The sequence below is a fragment of the Chenopodium album genome, chromosome 8 (genome assembly GCF_948465745.1).
Source record: "Chenopodium album chromosome 8, dcCheAlbu1.1, whole genome shotgun sequence".
In the NCBI taxonomy this organism is placed as follows: Eukaryota; Viridiplantae; Streptophyta; class Magnoliopsida; order Caryophyllales; family Amaranthaceae; genus Chenopodium; species Chenopodium album.
This window is the reverse complement of record NC_137841.1, coordinates 2,771,456-2,792,753: the sequence shown is the minus strand read 5'-3', so window position 1 is coordinate 2,792,753 and position 21,298 is coordinate 2,771,456. Positions and strand designations below refer to the sequence as shown.

At 36.6% G+C, this 21,298-nt stretch overlaps 3 protein-coding genes across 3 annotated transcripts; 2 read left to right on the top strand and 1 right to left on the bottom strand.

The window, feature by feature from the left end:
- Positions 1-195: 195 nt before the first annotated feature.
- Positions 196-858, bottom strand: LOC145642585 (uncharacterized). Its single transcript, XM_081693782.1, has one exon. It carries the CDS (start codon positions 856-858, stop codon positions 196-198), a length of 663 nt encoding a protein of 220 aa, XP_081549908.1.
- Positions 859-4,683: 3,825 nt separating this feature from the next.
- On the top strand, positions 4,684-6,732 carry LOC145642584 (uncharacterized). The gene is made up of 2 exons (XM_081693781.1): positions 4,684-6,049; positions 6,200-6,732. Exons 1-2 carry the CDS (start codon positions 4,684-4,686, stop codon positions 6,730-6,732), a joined length of 1,899 nt encoding a protein of 632 aa, XP_081549907.1.
- Positions 6,733-19,198: 12,466 nt separating this feature from the next.
- LOC145642582 (UPF0481 protein At3g47200-like) lies at positions 19,199-20,617 on the top strand. The gene has a single exon (XM_081693780.1). The coding sequence runs from the start codon at positions 19,199-19,201 to the stop codon at positions 20,615-20,617; it is 1,419 nt and encodes a 472-aa protein (XP_081549906.1).
- Positions 20,618-21,298: the final 681 nt, after the last annotated feature.

Sequence of the window (21,298 nt, the reverse complement as noted above, 5' to 3'; positions counted from 1 at the left end):
CACACCATGCTTATCGAAGCAAGTTGTAGCGTCGTGCCCCTTTTTGTGGAAAAAGGTACACACCAAGGCTGCCCTCTCTGTGCGAGATAGACGAGGTTTGGAGTTATTTTCCATCCTCACAGCGAACCCAGCAACTTCTGGGGCCTCGTCCTTTACAGTTGCAATACCTCAAACTCGTTCTTCCTGGGCAATAGTTTAAAAGGCACGGTTCAAGGAAGGTAAGGGATCTTGAGATAGAAGGGTAGAGCGAAGAGCGGCATAATATTCAGAGTAAAGCCCGAGAAGAAATTGCTGGAGGCGGTCTCCGTCACGTCTATTTGCGTGCTGCTTTCCTACATCGCAAGTACACTTGCCACACTTACAAGCGATCAAGGGCTCATGCTTGTCAAGTTCATCCCATAAAACTGAGAGCTTGCTAAAGTACACTGCTACGGGCATTGTTTTGGTTTGCTCACACCGACTAATTTCTGATTTTATTTGTTGTATTCGTGGTCCATTAACAAGACCAAATCGCTCATGTAAATCATCCCAAAGCTTTTTGGCGTTGTCATAGTGCGATAGCATGGACCTCACCTCCGGATCGATCGTGTTCATGAGCCAAGACACGAGCATACATTGGATCGTGACCCAGTCATCCTTCGTACATGGTGGAGCAAAGTGAGTGATCGTACCATCCAGGAATCCAAATTTCCTCCTGGAAGACAAAGCAATAAAAATTGCATGAGACCAATCATTGAAGTTGTTTAATTTTAGGCGTTGGGAGGTAATGAAGTCACCAGGACGGTCATGGGATCCTAGATAATACGGGGAGTTAGGTTCAATCTTTGGTGGTGGCGGTGGATTGTCATCGCCGGGCATTGTGTACGGCGTTTAAAAAATTTTATGAAGAAGGTCGTGGCTCCGATACCATGACAATATTATGATTCAATAGCTTGCCTTTCTCATTCATAGATTATCATATTTATACAAGAAGACCTTGAGCCCCAAGGAACAATCTATCTTAAACTAGGAAACACAATAATATTCTTTCCTAAGATAAGATTATATAATATCTAGCAAATATATCAAATATATCTTGCCTAACAATAATATATTGTAGATTCTATCATATATTTCCTAACATTTTCATAAGAGCATCTCCAATGGCAAGCTACAACATGTTGTAGCTTGTCTTGCCACATCTGATTTTTGAACTACAAAGGTTTCAAGTTACAAAGTTCCACATTGGTTGGCTACAACACCTTGTAGCTTGCCTCATCAATTTTTTTTTTATTTATTTTTTATTTATTTTTTTTTATGTTTATTATTTTATTAAAATTATTGGATACTATAGTGATTTTTTATTTACTACTTGTATATCATAGATGATTGTGGTTTTTTTTTCTACCTTTTTAGTTTATACAAATAAAACAAAAAAAAATAAAAAATTAATTTCTGATTCATAAAAAATTAAAATGTTTGAAAATAGTGTGATTGAGATAATACCCAAACACACACACACACACACACACACACACACACACAAAAAGAGAGAGAGAGAGAGAGAGAAAGAAAACAGAAACATATCACATATTTATCATATTAAGTACTGTATCTTTTTTTAATCTCTATCTACTCCGTAGCATTTTGCATGCCAAGCAATTTTACACACATAGTATTCCAATTGGTGGAAATTACTTTGCATTATTTTTTAAATTAGAAAAAAAAAGTTATTTTCTTCTAATTTTCAAGCAGTGTTGCTTAAGTGAGCAGTGTTGCTCATTGAAGCAGGTCTTCCAATGTTATTCCAATGGTCAAGCTACTACTTTAATACTTTTAAAATTTGCAAGCAAGACCCCATAATAAACCATTGGAGATGCTCTAACTACCCACAATAGTAATAATTAATTTTACCAAACCTTACCTCAACATACAAATAACACTTTAAAAATTTACTGTTCTCTCTAGTAAAATTAAAAAGAAAAGATAAAATTTTTTTTTAAAAAGACAAATATGGTAATTTTTTGTTGAAAGCTAAACGACGTCCTCATTTCACCGGATAACGCCCACATTTAAACATGAATGGATAAACATATCATCACATATATACCATGTTTTTCTTCTCTCTAACTCAATATTGTAACATTCTCTGATCCTAATTTAACAAACCACCTACAACCATCATTGACCGAGGGCGAGGTTATCGTCGGAGTTTAAATCGTGTTTTTTTTTATTAAAAAAAATTGAATGGAATTCAAACGCCTAGTTTTTTCAAAAATCCTAGGAGAAAACGCCTAGAATTTTTGAAATTTCTAGGGAGAAACTAAGATTCTAGGTGTTTCTCCCCATGGAGTTTCAAAAATTTTAGGCGTTTTTTCCTAGGTTTTTTTTTGTGATGTTTGTTTTTATCATAACATTTGATTTCAAAGTCGAATTAAGAGAAATAATATATCGTTGGAAAACTCTGGATGTCTACTTTCTAACACAATTAGAATCAAGTTAATATCATCTTTAGATTCTAAGATATGCTAAAATACTAAACTCGATCCAAAACCGATACCTTGCACTATTTCGGAAATATCTTAAGACATAAAAAAAATATTGACATAATTTTAAATGGGTTGGAAAGTAGACATCCAGAGCTTTCCAACAATATATTATTTGTCTTAATACGAGTTCAGAATCAAAAGTTGTGATAAAAACAAAAACCACACAAAAACTGGAAAAGAAACGCCTTAAATTTCAAAACTCCACGAGAAGAAACGCGTAGAATTTTATTTTCTTCCTAGGTTTTTCGAAAATTCTAGGCGTTTTCTCCTAGGATTTTTGAAAAACTAGGTGTTTGGCCTACACCCAAAAATTAAAAAAATAAAATAAAAATAAGACACGACATAAATTTTCGACGATGACCTCAGCTCGCACTTAGTCGGTGGTGGTTTGTTAGGACGAGAGAATGTTTCATTGAGTTAGAGAGAAGAAAAACATGGAATATTGGTGAGGGTACGTTCGTCCATTCATATTTAAATGCAGGTGTAACCTGATAAAATGAGAACGTCGTTTGTTTTTTTTTTTTTTAATAAAAAAAATAATAATAAGGGTATTTTAAAAAAAATGAAATTTATCAACCAAAACCACCTCACACTTTATGGTGTTGTTTGGTTGCCTTTAGTTTTCATGGGCACTCAAAATTCCCATGAATTTCCTTTTGGGTATGTTGTTTGGTTGATATTAAAAAGCAAAAATGGGGGAAATCATAATTCATGGGAATTTTCATTTTCCACAAAATATAGGAAGTTACTTACCCACCCCTTCCTTGGTCATTCACAATTCCCATGATTTATAAATTCCCACATGACAACCAAACATATTTATGTAATTTCTAGGAATTTTAATAAAGGAAATAATTTCCCATGAATTAGAATTTCCCATGGAAATTTACTTCCTACATCAACCAAACAAGCCCTATATATATAGGAAAAATTACAAACCAAAAACAAAGTTTACAAACCGCATCACAGTAATCCGTACTTGACGGTGCAGTTTGTAATAATTACGAACCTTGATTTCGTGATTTGGGGTCCAAATCCGACAATGAACAGTTCAAATTTCAGTCTATATATAATATATGCAAAATATCTTCCCAGTCCATGCAAAATATCTTTCCCATAATTGAACTTGCTACAATAATGCTTCTTTATAAACTACGAGTGACTTTCTTCTTCATTCTCCGTACTTGAAGACAGTTTGGACATTAATTTAATGTGACATTCAATTCCTCAGATTCATAGGTTTTTGTTGGCCCGCATTAGTACTCTCAACTCACAACCATCACTCAAACCTTATCCCTTCTTCACTCACAACTTACTAAGTTACAAATCTACATTATTATTGTTTCATCTGTTTTGGTACTACTCTCTCCTCAGTCACTTTTCTACATTTACGGCATGCTCGGATGAAGAGTAATGTGTATGTGTATCTAGAGTAATAAATGTTAAACTAAATAAAATAAATATAAGGGAGGAGGAGACAGTGATGGAGTAATTGTAAGGAGTTTTATGTAATGGTGGTATGGTGAACCGGTAAATCGGTAATAGGTGTATGGAGAAATATCTACATAACGGAAATCATTATAGGCCGATATGGTATGACAGACCGACATACTATTTGAATTCGGTCCATCAATAGCTTTTGTTAATATCGGCATTTCTGTATAAAGTATACATATCGGCATGTAAGTAGTTGTCACGTGTCGTGCTCACGTTTGACACGTGGCAGAAATTATATTACTTGTTAAACTGCCATCTTTCACTTAGTAAACCTATAAATAATCTGATTTTATTTCATAAACAAGGTAGCATTTTTGCACTCTTTCTCTCACTACTCTCTCTCTCATTACTTTCTCTCTCTAAATCATCTTTCTTCCATAAACACTAGCTGACTTAATCTTTGGAGTGGTTATCCCCGGATTCACCCCGGGGCTAGCTAATCTCTTCTCTGTGTGTAGGTTCTTATTTGGCCGATAGGAGCAGAACGGGTTATATACTCGAGCTTTGGATCTTGGATTTGGGTTATCGGATTCTTGCAGAAACAGTTGGCGCTAGAAGGAGGGGAGCTACTTAATAGCTTCTATCGCCTGAAAGAGCCTCATACTTTCCAATAAAAAAAAAACAAAAACAAAAAAAAAAAAAAAAAAAAGAAGAAAAAATGCCTGATCCAGAAATTCAGATTGAGGATGAAACTCATACTTTGGAGGGTAATGGATTCCTTATGTCGTTAACCCCTGAAGGGCAGACTGGGGCAGGTGTAGACCCAATGGCAGGGTTTACATCAGAAGAGTTGGAAACAACTGCAAGAGTAATGACCGCTATGAGCAAGAAAAGAAAAGAAATAGGGGCAGCCCAAGATGGAGGAGGGATGCCTTTTACAGCTCATGGAAATCAATTTAACCAGACCGGAAATTCGCAAAGACGTCGGCATGAAGGGTCACCGATAAGATCCCAGCAAACCCCTAGAGAATCAGAGGTTCGATCCTCAGGTCAAGATGAAAGTACGGGAACTTATCAGCAAGGAGCGGTGCGAAGAGTAGTTCAGTTGAGGGCATCACCATTTGCACAAAGCATCCTTGATCAACCAATGGAAAAAATCAAAATGCCGACATGTCGGTATGATGGAAGGGGAGATCCAGATAGATACATGACCTCATATGAGGGTCACATGATTTTATACACCAATTCCGATGTCGTTTGGTGTAAAGTATTTCCCACTACTCTGGTTGGAGCAGCAGCTGATTGGTTCAATAATCTTGAAAATGGAGCAATTCATAGTTTCCAGCAATTAGCCGAAATGTTCGTGGGACAGTATGTCAGCAATAGTGTTCGACAGAGAACTTCTGGAGAGTTAATGGTTGTTACTCAAAAGGCAGATGAATCTCTAAGGGATTATATAAGGAGGTTTAATAATGAAGCCAATACAATTCCAAGATTGCAGCAGGAGATAGCAGTCATGGCACTAATGAACGGTTTGAATGATTCAGAATTTAAGAGATACTTAACCCGAAAAAATCAGCCAACATTAGCTGCAGCTTTTAACAAAGCTCATGATTATATTAAGAGCGAGGAATTGATGAAAACAAGCAGCCGAGTAAGTTCTACTGATAGAATTCACCCTATGTCTGAAGGGGGATCTTCGAGAGTTGTAAGGTCGAGGAACCCCGTTGCAGCAAGAGGAGGAAGCCGTCAAGAGGTCAGAGGAACCAAAGCACCAATGCGATATAATTCGTATACACCTCTGAATGCACCAAGGGCTGTAATATATTCTGTAAATCAAAACCGAGAAGGATGGGTGAGGCCCATGCCGATGAAAGCGAAAGGAAGGGATACCAAGAAGTATTGTATGTTCCACCGAGATGTGGGGCATTACACTGAAGATTGTGTGCAGTTGAAGGATAATATCGAAGAATTAATAAGAAGGGGGCATCTTACTCAATATCGGTTACACTCTGGGGAAAGTCAGCAACAACAATATCGGCAACCAGAACGCCAGCAGATAGATTACCGGCCAGAAAGACAAGGTTAAGTGAACCGACAAGGTGAAGGCGGGCAGCCACCGTCGTCCATTGGAAAAAGAGTTGATGTAATAACCGGTGGACCAGTTCACGGAGGAACCATAAGTGGAGCACGGAAGCACTTATCGGAACATCGGCACATTGTTAATGCATTAGATGTTGCTGATCGTCCACAACCGTCTGAAATTCCAAATGTAACCTTTACCAAGGAAGATGCAAAAGGAATAGTGTTTCCTCATGATGATCCCCTTGTGTTGATAACAAAGATCAATGGAGCCGATGTGAAAAGAGTTCTAGTTAATGGAGGAAGTTCAGCAAATGTTCTGTTTATGCAAGCCTTTAATGAATTGATGATAGGCCGACAATATTTAACGCCGGTATCATATCCGGTGATTGGGTTTAACGGTTCGACGGTAAGGCCAGAAGGGAGTATAGTTCTCCTTATTAGGCTTGGAGATAGTATAACAGCAAGAGATGCGATGGCTGAATTTTTGGTAGTGGATGTACCATCGGCGTATAATGGAATTGTGGGAAGGCCAATAATTCATGACATACAGGCAGTAGTATCAACTTACCATCTAACTATTGCTTATGTGTCGAATAGAGGAGTTGTAGAAAAGGTACATGGCGGACAGGTGATGGCAAAGTCATGCTATGTCACGGCATTGAAAAATCCAGGGCAGAAATGAGAAGTACTAAACAACCCGAAACGAGCAAGAGAGCCAACAATGCGAGATTTGTCAATGGAGAATTTTGATTCTAGGCCAGAAACTGCACCGAGGCCGTCACCAGGAGGTGAGACAGTACAAGTGGAGCTCCGACCGGGGAACCCAAATCAGACAGTTAAGGTTGGGGCCGATATGGACGTTGAAATGAGGTGTAATTTGATCAGCCTATTGAGAGAAAATGCAGATGTGTTTGCCTTTTCGGCAAGCGATATGCCTGGGATACACCCAGAGGTGATGGAGCATAAGCTCAATGTGGATCGAAGTTTTAGACCGGTAAGGCAGAAGAAGCGCAACTTCTCAACAGAGAAAATCGAAGCCATTCAAGCAGAAGTCAACAAGCTGTTAACGGCAGGATTTATAGAACCATGTACTTATCCAGAATGGTTAGCAAATGTTGCAATGGTTAGAAAGCCGACCGGGAAATGGCGGATGTGCGTGGACTTTACAGATTTGAATAAAGCTTGCCCAAAGGACTGTTATCCGTTGCCTTGGATAGACAGGTTGGTAGATTCGACTTCTGGCCATGAAATGTTAAGCTTCTTAGATGCATTCTCCGGATATCATCAGGTTAGTCTTCATGAAGCTGATAGGCCTAAAACGGCTTTTATAACGGATGTTGGGGTATACTGTTACAAGGTAATGTCGTTTGGGCTAAAGAACGCTGGTGCGACATATCAAAAGCTGGTTGATAAAATTTTTGCAAGTCAGAAGGGCCGTAATGTAGAAGTATATGTCGATGATACAATAGTAAAAAGTAAGATGAAAAAAGATCACATAGCGGATTTGAAAGAAACTTTTGCAACTTTGCGGCAATATCAGATGAAGCTCAATCCAGAAAAGTGTGTTTTCGGAGTTCAATCTGGAAAGTTTTTAGGATTTATGGTTAGTGAACGGGGCATTGATGCAAATCCTGATAAGGTTAATGCTCTTCTTGAAATGAAACAACCTAAGTCAATTCGAGACATTCAGAGATTAACAGGAAGAATGGCGGCTTTAACGCGCTTCATTAGTAAATCAGCAGATAAAGCGCTCCCGTTTTTTGTGGTTCTGCGACAAAACAAATCATTTGAATGGGGAAAAGATCAAGCTGATGCTTTAGAGATGGTAAGAAACCATTTGAAGTCTCTCCCAACAGTAGCACGACCGGAGCCGGGAGAATACTTACAGTTATATATATCGGCATCACCAAAAACAGTGGCCTCAGTCCTGTTAGTTGAGAGGGCCAAACAACAAATGCCGGTATACATTGTCATCCATGTCCTTAATGCTGCTGAGCGACGCTATCCAGTGATAGAAAAAATGGCCTTTGCTGTCGTAATTGCTGCTAGAAAATTACGACCTTATTTTGATGCACATCCGATAGAAATCTGTACGAACCATCCATTAGAAAAATCACTGTAAAAAATGGATACATCGGGAAGGTTATTGAAGTGGGTTGTTGAGTTGTCGGAGTATGAGCTGTATTACAAACCCAGGGTGTCAATAAAATCACAGGCTTTATCGGATTTTGTTGTAGAAACCTCCTACAATGATGAGGAGGAAGAATTGGGGACGTGACAGGTATCAGTAGATGGTTCAGCAACCTTAATGGGATCTTGAGCCGGTATTGTGATAACAACCCCGAATAGAGAAGTTTTTGAATATGCCTTGAAGTTCAAATTCAAAGCAACAAATAATGAAGCTGAATACGAGGCAGCAATTGCAGGCATTCAGCTTTCTATAGCGGCAGATGCAAAAAGGTTAGTTCTCAAAACTGACTCACAATTGGTTTCCAGTCAGTTTCGTGGGGAATATGAAGCAAGAGAACTGGCGATGATAAAATATCTGGAAAAAATAAATGAGCTTACAGCCCAACTGCAGTATTTCGAAGTTCAATTGGTGCCGAGAGCACAAAATTCGCAGGCTGATGCTCTAGCAAGGCTAGCCAGTTCAAGTTTTAATGACTTGGAGAGAACTGTTATGGTAGAGGTTCTGAAGTAGAGAAGCATAGATGAGTCGGCAAAAGCCATTCATTGTATTCAGCTAGGGGATCAATGGTAGGACAAAATCCTAACATACTTGCTGACAGGGGCTTTGCCGATAGAGAAAGAAGAAGCTCGAAAAATAAAAAAAGATAGCGTATGGTTCATACTATACCAGGGCCAACTTTATAAAAGAGGGTTCTCGTTCCCATTACAAAGGTGTATAACGGCAGAAGAATCTACAAGGTTAATAGAAGAGAATCATGAAGGAACTTGCGGAAATCACCTAGGGGCACGAACTCTTTCAAGAGAAATAATGAGAAGAGGATATTATTGGCCAGCAATGAATGAAGATGCTTCTTCTTATGTTAAAAAGTGTGAAAAATGTCAAAAGTTCGCACCTATTCTGAACCGGCCACCAAATGATTTAACGCCGATATTGAATCCAGTACCATTTGCACAATGGGGGATGGATATAGTTGGTCCCTTTCCGTCAGTAACTGGAAGTCAAAAATTCTTACTGGTGGGTGTAGATTACTTCACCAAATGGATCGAAGCAGAACCAGTAACTACAATATCAGCAGCAGAAGTCAGGAAGTTCATTTGGAAAAATATCTTTACAAGATTTGGCCTTCCGAGAGCAATGGTTTTTGACCATGGATCACAGTTTGATTGTAAGCCTGTAAAAACTTTGCTGACAATTTACAAAGTCAAATTTTCATATGCAGCAGTTTGCCATCCACAATCAAACGGCCAAGCAGAAGCAGCTAATAAGCAGATAGTAATGGCAATAAAGAAAAAGATCGAAGATGCTAAAGGGTTATGGGCAGATTTAATTCCAGAGATATTATGGGCGAACAGAACAACAGTTAAAGAAGCAACAGGAGAATCCCCTTTCCATTTGGTTTTTGGAACAGAAGTCGTTGTACCCACCGAGGTCGGTCTGCCGACATTCAGAATACAGCATTACTGCAAAGAGCAAAATGATCTACTACTGCGACAACAGTTAGATTTTTTACCAGAAGTAAGGGAAAAAGCGGCAGTTAAATCGTCCGCATACAAAAACAGAATGTCAAGGGCCTATAATAAGAGAGTTAATCACCGACCACTAGTTGTTGGAGATTTAGTGTTAAGAAGAACATCGGCAACAGGAAAGGGGAATGAAGATGGAAAGCTGACAGCTACCTGGGAAGGTCCATATCGAATAAGAGACATGGTAATGCAAGGATCATACTATCTGGAATCTGAAGACGGAAAGCCACTGAAGAATGTTTGGAATACCGCAGTTCTTAAAAAATACTATGTATAAAGTAAAAGTTGAGTAAAAGTATTTTGTACGATAGTGATGATAAATAAAATCAGATGCAGTGATCTACTTTACAACTTGTGTACAAAGGCATCCTCCAATTAACAGACCACCGTTAATTGGGATGGACAACCAAAAACCACTTCCGTGACGACAACGCTCTTGCAACCTGATCAGTTGTATTCGTTAAATCACGAGGTTGTTGGTTCAATATAATATCCCGGCCAAATCATTATACAGTATGTGCCGACATGAGGCGCAGCTAAAACATGATCGCCGATAAGGGTACTTGCGAAACTATTATGTAGTTGCACAAGTGACCAATGAGTTACAAAGCATAAATTACATGATGTCTGCACTAAGCGGGGAAGAATAAGGGGCTATACTGCACCCGATATTACAGTCTTAATAAGGGGCTATATCAATATCCTTATACTTATAAGTATAGCGTACGAATTATGCAAAGTAAATCGATTATAAATTGAATAATTAAAACAGATAAAAGTTAAAACAGAGACAGTTATAGCATTTAAAAGAACTACATAAAAGCGTAAATATATTAAAGATGTACAGACATAGTGTTATGAAAGAAACGATGTTTTGGCAAAGCTAAAACAAGATCGACAGACATCACCACAAAAGGGTATATGCCGATAAAACAGCATTGTCAAAAGCAAGTTTTCTAAAAATACATAACCAAAATAGAAATTACAGTGAGTAAGGCCCCATAACACAAGAGTCGCAAGATGATGATGGTGATGGCTGCCCGCCCCTTTAAGCCAATTTGTTTTCAGGTTCAGGAGAATCCAAAATCTTAGGGTCGGAAACGCCGATATCAGCAGGAGGAGCGAGATTAAAGATATCTGCGTCTGAGAACTCCTGTTGCTCGAATCCAGAAGGTGTCTTGTGAGCATCATTATTAAATGCTGCTTCAATCTTTGCGCAGTCTTCTTGTTTTAGGCCGATAGCATGAGCAACACACCTCTGAGCAGCAGTCCACCCACCATCAAAGCGATCTTGTAGTTTACTGCTAAACTCTGCCGATGACAGATAACGGCTAACCGCCCTTTGCCGCACCCCAGATTTATCGGCTTCCATTTTTTGTAGCTGACCTTCTAAATTGCTGATTGTTGCCTTAGCATTAGAAAGATCACTCTGCACAATAGAAAGTTGATTTTTCACGGCGTTCTTATCTTCAAGCTGAGATTTAAGATCCTTTATCTCCTCTTCAAGGTTTTTCATTTTTTCAACTTTCTCGCGCAGAGATGACAATTCGGCATCATCTTTCGCTTTTATCAGCTTAATTCCATCAAGAGCCTTTCTGACATTCTTCAAAGCTGTCTCTAGAGATTGTTGGTTAGACATGTTCTTATGATACTTATCCTGATAGAATCTATACATTTCAACCAACTCTGTTCCAGAAGCAACCGCCTATAAACATGTGAAATATGAAAGATATAAGCCATGTGTCTTAATGTAAAAAATGGATATATACATAATAAATTATAACTACATACCCTCATCAAATCATGCATATGTTGGGCTGCAACCGGGCCGATAAGTCCAGACGGCCTATCAACTGGAGTTGAAACATTTCGTAGCAGCCGATATCCCAGATTTCCACCCCGAAGAGGGTCATCAGTGAAAATGGATTCATTGCGGAAGACGTCCATTTCAGGCCGCCATTGATCGCGAGAACGGCCCTCAGAAGCCCTTACTCTATTCAGAACCTCATCTGGAATCTTTCCTTCAACATGTTCAATCCACTGTCCACCCCGATAAGTAATACCGGGAATACTTGTGTCAGAATTGACAGGGCCAACCTGTTGAGGTTCAGCAGAAATGGGAACAGTTTCCTAATAGAAAATAAGTTAGTAAAAAATAATAAAAATAATAATAACGATGTAATAAAAACTTTCTTTTCGGTTGTTATCATAAGTAAATTTTTATATACCAAGTTTATTACCTATTGAGGAGCAGGAGACACAGTAAGATCTTTAAACACCTTATCGGCATTTTCACTGGTTGTTGCCATTGCCGAAACTGTTTTTTCGGGAGTAGAAGTTTTAGGTGGCGAAGGAGCCTTTGGCTGTTCAGTGTCGGTCTTTGACCGCTTTGATGCTGGCTCATCTTCCTTTCTTGTAGAAACGGCAGGAACACTACCACCGCGTCTGTTAGCTAATGAGGTCAGACGCCGATTTCTTCTCACATTCTCATCGGCCATCTCTTCTGCTCTTCTTTTAGGATTACGTGTAGGGGCACGTGAGCAAAAAGAAGTGAAAGTCTCTAATGCCGGTCTTGGAGATGGGGGACAACGGGACACCACTCTCTTGCCGTCAGGTGATAAGCCGAGGACTGCCTTGTCCAATTTCTGTGGGCCTACACGTCAAAGATTATTAATAAGTATAAACTGTTAAAAACCATATTTGTATAAATAATACCAACAAAAGTATCATATTAATGCGAAAGTACTAACAACGTAAAGGATAACAATAATTTATAAGGTTAGTACCATAAGCGTTAGTCTGACATAAACCGATATAAGATAGTGGTGCGTTGTTCAAAATGTACTTTACATTTGGCAACACTATCGGAACAACACGAGTTTTTCCACCGATATTGGCCCTAACGGCGTCAAAATAATCACATGCCTTCTGTTCTTGAGGGCCAAGGTCTCTCTTGGCAATATGGCCGAAACGAGGATGAGGCCGAAAGAAAGTTCTCCTGATAGGAAAATCTTCCGGAACACTCATGAAAAAGAACTTATCCTGCCAACCTTTACAACTTGACAACTTAGGGTTTACAGTGAACTTGTGAGAGGCCGTATACAACGACCACCAACCCTCAGATTGTCCATCACGTTTCAAAGTTATTAACCTCCTAAACAAGTTCAATTCAAGGTTAACGGAAAATTTTTATACAGCAAAACCCAAACCAGAGCAATAACGGCACGGATAGTAGGAGGAGTAACTTGTACCAGGTATACATTCCATGCCTTAAAAATTTTAGCAATAAAAGGATGAAGAGGAAATCGAAGGCCGAATTCAAAGTGTTTGGCATAAATAGCAATATGACCATTAGGACAATCAAGAACAGTAGCAGAAGGTGGTGGAAGTGTTAACTCATACCCATCCGGCAAACCATAAAATCTTTTTGCCTTACGGCAATATTCCTTTTCTTCGGCCAATTTTAGCTTAACCTTGCTAACACTGGCCTCAGCAACCTTACTGTTAGAGGGTAAGATAAGGGGTTGTCGGAATTCAACCTCATCGGTTTCAGAATTATACTCCTCATCTAAACTTTCCTCATGGGTAACTTGAGCCATAAGATCAATCATTTCGGCTCTCTCAGGGCTTTCGGTGTTATCGCCCTGATTTACTTCTTCATCACTATCATCGTCATCATTTAACACAGATTCGATAGCGGAATCGTGAATAGGAGATTTCGAACCTTTTTCAGACTCAGAGCTAGAAGAACTTATAACTTGTGCTTGGCCAGGCCTTTTGCTAGGCTCAGGCCTAGAGCATGGTTCAGCCTCAACATTAGGCCCCGCTACACCATCAGCAGTCTGAGATGGGTTGTCAGTCGACTTAGATCTCGGCATACTGGAGGTTCTGATATGAATATTTTTTTACGTTAGTTCCGTATTGATCAAAATCAGGTTTGTCGGCAAAACTCCGCAAGTGATACCGGATGTTAACAGGTTCAATTTCAAGAACCTCAACGTCCTCAGGAATGTTAGGGTTTTTAGGGCGTCGTGCCTTTTCACAATCCGCTAGTATTTTATGACGGTAAAAAGCCTCCTTTTGCTCTTTCTCTAATAACGACTGAAAAGGGTCGTCAATATTATCAGACAAAGATGAAACCCCACTTTTGTTATGGCCGAGATCTTTTCCCAAAGACTGCCTAATAAAACGCCGCCTAACAGTATTAAGGGTGGGTTGTTCTTCTTCAATATTATTATTGGACATTTAATAAACCAACTAAAAACTAAAAAATGGGCAAACAACGAATGTATTCCAAGGCATGCAAATTGAAATTGAAATCTTTAAAATACCTTAAACTACTCGATGGCAGCGACGACGCAAAGAAGAATATTTGATGCTTCAATAATGCGATAAGTCCAGCAAGACCCAATTGCGGTTATCCCAAATAAAGATCGCAGCTTTCTCTGGTAAAATTCGCAAATTTTTGTGAAGGAGATGTGAAAATGTGAAAATAAAAAAAAAAAAAAAAAAAAGAAGAAAGAGAAGTTAAAAAGGAAGTTGAAAAGGTGACGTTTGATATGACACCTGGTCAGAAATCTAATGGTTAGAGCAAAATGTTAATTTAAAAAATAAATCGTTAGATCGTCAACACGTGTCCTCTACTTATACAATTTTTCCGCCTAAAATTTAAAGCCACCATACATTAAACGTACAATCTTATAATTAAAGTAAACCTTGTTTGCTAACGGAAAACGAGGTTACTTGGGGGGAAAACGAAGTTTTTCGCTCCCAGCCTAAATATAATTAAAGTTAACCTTGTTTGCTAACGGCAAACAAGGTTACTTGGGGGGAAAAACGAAGTTTTTCGCTCCCAGCCTAAATATAATTAAAGTAAACCTTGTTTGCTAACGGCAAACAAGGTTACTTGGGGGGAAAAACGAAGTTTTTCGCTCCCAGCCTAAATATAATTAAAGTAAACCTTGTTTGCTAACGGCAAACAAGGTTACTTGGGGGGGAAAACGAAGTTTTTCGCTCCCAGCCTAAATATAATTAAAGTAAACCTTGTTTGCTAACGGCAAACAAGGTTACTTGGGGGGAAAAACGAAGTTTTTCGCTCCCAGCCTAAATATAATTAAAATAAACCTTGTTTGCTAACGGCAAACAAGGTTACTTGGGGGGAAAAACGAAGTTTTTCGCTCCCAGCCTAAATATAATTAAAGTAAACCTTGTTTGCTAACAGCAAACAAGGTTACTTAGGGGAAAACGAAGTTTTTCGCTCCCAGCCTAAATATAATTAAAGTAAACCTTGTTTGTCGGTCACATCCTCACATTATAAATCAAATCGAATCAAATGAGGATACTAATAACAAGTGACTATGTTAGATCATCTGATCAAACGTCCTCACTCGGGGGGCTAGTTGTATGGGGAAATATCTACATAACGGAAATCATTATAGGCCGATATGGTATGATAGACCGACATACTATTTGAATCCGGTCCATCAATAGCTTTTGTTAATATCGGCATTTCTGTATAAAGTATACATATCGGCATGTAAGTAGCTGCCACGTGTCGTGCTCACGTTTGACACGTGGCAGAAATTATATTACTTGTTAAACTGCCATCTGTCACTTAGTAAACCTATAAATAATCTGATTTTACTTCATAAACAAGGTAGCATTTTTGCACTCTTTCTCTCACTACTCTCTCTCTCATTACTTTCTCTCTCTAAATCATCTTTCTTCCATAAACACTTACTGGCTTAATCTTTGGAGTGGTTATCACCGGATTCACCCCGGAGCTAGCTAATCTCTTCTCTGTGTGTAGGTTCTTATTTGGCCGATAGGAGCAGAACGGGTTATATACTCGAGTTTTGGATCTTGAATTTGGGTTATCGAATTCTTTCAGAAACAATAGATGATGGCGGATATTACCCTCATTGTGGGGGTAATGGTTACACTAGGAGATGGCGGATAACTATTATCTTATTTATGAAAATAATGATTCTTCCACCTATCTCTTTTCCTCATGTCATAAATACCTTATTTCATGTACTATACACACACCTTATCTACAACATCACCTATATTCACTTGTGTTTTTGCTACCATGACTTTTATTACCCTCCTTTATTTATTACTCCAACCTAATACCCATAACTTTTTACTCCGGTGTTGAGAAAAATTCTTTGGAAGAATTTATTACTAGTAAGTGGTAAATATTTTGCTAATGGAAATATTTTCTTTGAGATTATGTAAATATCGAGTAGTAAGTAAAAACAGTTGCTTTGGAAATATATAATTATTTTCTTACATGGGAAAAGTCGTATTGTAACCAAATAGTATGATAATAATTTAATAAGCCCTCTTCATTTCACCTTATTTTTGCTGAACAAGAATTATTTTTATTAAACTGATATTTCATATTATTTTTGTTGAAATTAAATTATTTTTACTGAACAGAAATTATAATTGTTGTTTCTCTATTATATTTATTCTTAAAATTTACTAATTTTTACTAAACTAGAATTATTTATACTGAATTGAATTAATTTTTGCTGAACTAAAATTATTTTTACTGAACTAAAATTATTTTTACCTAATATTATTTTGTAGGGTGAAGTGAACAGGGTAAGTATATTATGATTGTGAAAATATGGAGGAAATATGTAAAATTATTATTCTATTTTTAAAAAGTTTAGAAATTTAGGGCCTGTTCTCTTACGTTGAAATTCAGTTCAGTTCAGTTCAGCTCGGTTCAGTTCAACTCATTTCAGCTCAGTTCAGTTCAGTTCAGTTCAGCTCAGCTCCTAATTTCCTTCTCTTATAAAATATTCATTTCAGTTCAGTTCAGTTCAGCTCAGTTCAGTTCATTTCAGTTAAGTTCAGCTCAATTCAGTTCAGTTCAATTCAGTTTAGTTCAGTTCAGTTCAGCTGAGTTCAGTCAATGAGAACATGCCCTTAATCACGTAAAATAAACGTCAAAAATAGAATACTTAGCTTTAATTTATTAAAGTAGTATTTTTTTTTTTTTTGCTATTGAGGAAAAGAGTACTAAGGTCTTATTCACTTCACATTAAAAAAATAATATTTAGTAAAAATTAGTAACTTTATAGAAGAAATATAATACAGAATCAGTAAAAATAATTTCAGTTCACTAAAATTATTTTCATTTCTGGTAAGTAATTTCAGTTCACTAAAATTATTTTCATTTCAGTAAAATAATTTAAGTTTGGCAAAAATATCAGTTTAGTAAAAATATTTTCAAATCGGCAAAAAATAAGGTGAAGTGAACAGGGTATCACGTATTTTGTTCATTATTAATATTGTCGCATTTACTTTGTAATTCTTATTTTCTTTGTTAAAGAACATTACTCTTTCCGGGTTTTTTTTTTTTTTTTGTGTTACTCCCTCCATTCCTAGATAATTGGCACAATCGAAATTTACACACATATCAATGTACTAGTTTGACCTTAGATTGGTATAGTAATTCATGTGTGTAGCCACACGTAATTATTATGTATTTGAATGAGTAACCTCATTTATTCATAAGAATAACTCTATTTGTTTATAAAAGTAATTCAAATATTTTATATGAGTAATAAGTACCCGTCAAAAAAAAAAGTTACCCCATTTATTCTTCCGAGTAACCCCTATTCTTTCAAAAAAAATTTATTATTATGACTAATGAAAGTGAATCAACTTTTTTTTTTTTATTTATGAGAGTAACCCTATTTTTTTTATTGAAGTAACCTCTTATACATTAAGGTAACCTCGCTTACTCATCATTATATTGTAACCATGTGCAATTAATTACCTTATACGTGAAGTGGCCACATCATGTGATTAGCCACATATAAGATATAAGAGTTTATGTTCAATAAAATATTAACCTCATTGTCTGTGTTATAGGGGTTATCTGGTCAGTGTTATAAGGTTACTCGGTTAGTGTTATAGGGGTTACTTGGAAAGTGTAATAGGGGTTATTTTGTTCTTTTATAAGTGGTCACACGGTGTGGTCAGTCACACACAAAACGGGCATTATTTCTTTTACACATTCAATTCTTTACATTGTTTTAGGTTGAAGTCCATTAATTTTCCAAATATATACCGATCAAAGTGTAACACTTAAATGATAAAGGGAGTACTTTTGATTATAGGTGTAAAACAATAATGTCAAGCAGAAGTTGAAAAGCTGTATAAAACGTAAACCAGCCCAAGGCAAAGAATTACACATACGTTTTACTAATAGTTTTAAAACTTACAAAATATTTTTCATTCACAGTTTATTTTTATTTCACTCTCTTGGGGTACCTTGCAAGGCGCAGTGCCGCAGTGTACGTGTTGAATCAAATTGTTGCTACAGCTTTGCAATTAGCCGTAAGTCCCCGCAATTGTTTTCCATATAATTTAAATATTGAGTATTTTAATATAATGTCTTACATTTTATTTAGAAATTATTATGAATAACAAGCTTTCAAATTTATTTCTTTATTTTGCTTTTTTAGATTGTTTCATTTAGTTTTCCCCATATAATATACTCCCTATAATTGAAGGAGAATCACTCTGATATCCCTTACATTGGTCCCATTTTCTAAACCTGGTATTTATTTAACTTTCTTAAAATATTTTTGTTAAGCTTAAATTATTATTGAACTTTATTACGAAGTATATGAGTTTTTTTAAAGTTATTGTTCTTTAAAGTTTTTTACTTTACAAAATCTAACAATTTGCTTTGCTAAATATAATTTATTCTTGCTGAAGTAACCATTTTTACGAATTTTTTTTAGCAGCTACTCCTTTGTTTCATAATGTTATTTGCATTTTGATTATGTACGTTTGTCAATGCATTATTTTTATCATAAATAACTTAATTAGTTGACTATTAATATAGAAATTAGTTTTTTTTTTTTTTTTTTTTTTTTTTGAAAAGATATACTGAGTAGAAAAAAAAAAAAAAAAGTTAAACATTAATAAACTACTAATTGAAAAAAAGCAAGTTAATGGCTTCTTTATGTGTTTACATATTGAGAGTAATATAGAAGATTTTCTCATCTTATAAATAAATGAAAACAAAAAACGAAAGGAATATTAATTTTTAGTGGGAGAAATAAAAGGCCTTGGTCCTACCAAAATTTTCTTACATCAACCCCCAAACATAAAATTAAAATTATAGTTCCAGATAGGAATTTTTGAAAAGTCTACTATCATTGCTATACTGTCGTATGATATAGGAATTTGAAAAGTATTGAATTTGATGAAAGATTGAAAAGTATAAAAACTACTAGTATAAGGTGAAGCATATGTTATCATTTCTATGCTTCGAATGGTGGGGATTTGAAAAGTCTACTCCATGTAGTGATTACGTTCAATACTTATTGATAAGTACAGTGCTTTGCAGTGAAATTGTTTGAATAAACTAGACGTATACTTACATTATACAATTAATACAGATGGAAAACAACACTCTACAAATTGAAATAACAGAGCAAGATGAAAACAACGGGGTGCTAACTTCAATGCGTAACAAGCTGGTATCGTTCAATGCTTCCATTAACAATTGTTGTATTTATAAAGTTCCTGAGTATATGTTGAAGGGGTATGAATGTTTTTATCAGCCTTTAGTGATGTCAATTGGTCCTATATACTATAAGGATGCAAAACTAGCACTCATGCAAGAGGTTAAATGGATTTACTTGAATTGCTTCCTTCAACATCCCAAAAATACTAATCGCAACTTGAATACTTATGTTGATTATGTAAGGGGTAAGGAAGAGCAAATCCGCAAATGTTATCATCAAGAAGTTAAGCTCTCTAACGACGAGTTTGTTGAAATGGTAGTGCTTGATGCTACATTCCTGGTCTACTGTTTGTTGAGCTCAATTTTGTTCGGGTTTGATGAACCTTTAGTTGGGAATAATTTTAAAGCACAAATGTTTTTTGCGAAAAATGATTTATTTCGGTTGGAGAACCAGATTCCATATTTTGTTCTCAAGGGAATCTTTCATATAGCATTTGGTCACATGTACGGACCTATTCATCTTATTTATACTACTCTTACATTCATAAGCAATTCGAGTAGTGGTATGCCCGGAAGTACGGCTATTGAGAGTATTATTGATGGTGAAAAAATAACAGATCAATCAAGCATTGAACATTTGCTGGATCTCCAATGGAAGTGTTGTTTCCTTACTTTAAGCACACCATTGCCGCCCAATTCGGATTCAGACTTACACTGCCAATTTGGATGTGTTAAGGTGTCTTTGATATGTCCCTCATCATTATGTAATAGGCAGCAGCAGCAGCAGCAGCATCATGGTAGTGGTTCTCGTCATCTTTCTTTCACTGCCAAGCAACTAGAAGACGCAGGAGTCACATTTGTGGCAGGTGAAACTGACAATCCACTTGATGTTACATTTGCTAACGGGATACTCACGATTTCGAAATTAAAAATATATGATTCCACAGAATCTCACCTACGGAACTTGGTTTATTTTGAACAATGCCATTATTACCGAAAACATTCTTACTTCATTTATTATATTATCTTCCTTGATCAATTGATTGACACCGTGGAAGACGTGCAAGTGTTGGTTAAAAACAAAATTTTGAGTAATCATCTAGGAAGTAATGATGATGTTGTAAATCTTTTCAACAATATTTGCAAAAATGTGGTTACAACAACCAAAAATTGTTACTTCGATGTCAGCCATGCTCTAAATTGCTACGCTTCAACCCATAGGCATCGATGGATGGCTATTTTGAGGAGCAAATACTTCAATCATCCTTGGGTAATTTTGTCAGTGATCGCTGCATTCATGCTTTTCGTGCTTACTCTATTACAGACTGTTGCAGCTTTCATTTACAGATAGTCCAACTGCCAATGTTGAATGTTTTGAAGATTCTTGCCGATGTTGCCATGTCAGCTATTGCTATGAAATCAGAGACTTTAATCATATCCACGGAGTTGAGGGTTTTTTTTTTTTTTATTTATTTGTGTGTGTTTTTTATTTCTTTTCAAGATGCAACCTAGCTAGCTACTTTATGTAAATTTGACATTAGATCGTAATTGTAATAACTTAATGTTGTATTTTGGTGTTGGTAATATAATAATCTGTCAAAATAATCTCAAAGTCTTGTTCTTCTCATTCATCATCAATCAAATATTTATACACATCTCTAAGAAACCTAATCAAAGTAGGAATCTAATTCATATCTATCTTAGGAAATATTTAGTAAATATTATCCTACCTAAAGATAACACAATATAAACACAAATATATCAAATATATTCCCTAAGATATTCTTCCTTATCTTAATATCCCCCCTCAAGTTGGAGCATGGAGGTCACGAATGCCCAACTTGAAAAGTAGTGTCTTGAACTGAGCCTTCCCCGAGGCTTTGGTAAAAATGTCTGCTAGCTGCTCCTTCGTAGGTACATACGAAGGTGAAATCAGTCCCTCCTGAATTCCATCTCTTAAAAAATGCAAATCAATTTCAATATTTTTCGTCCTTTCATGAAATACTGGATTTTTAGCAATGTACAAAGCTGA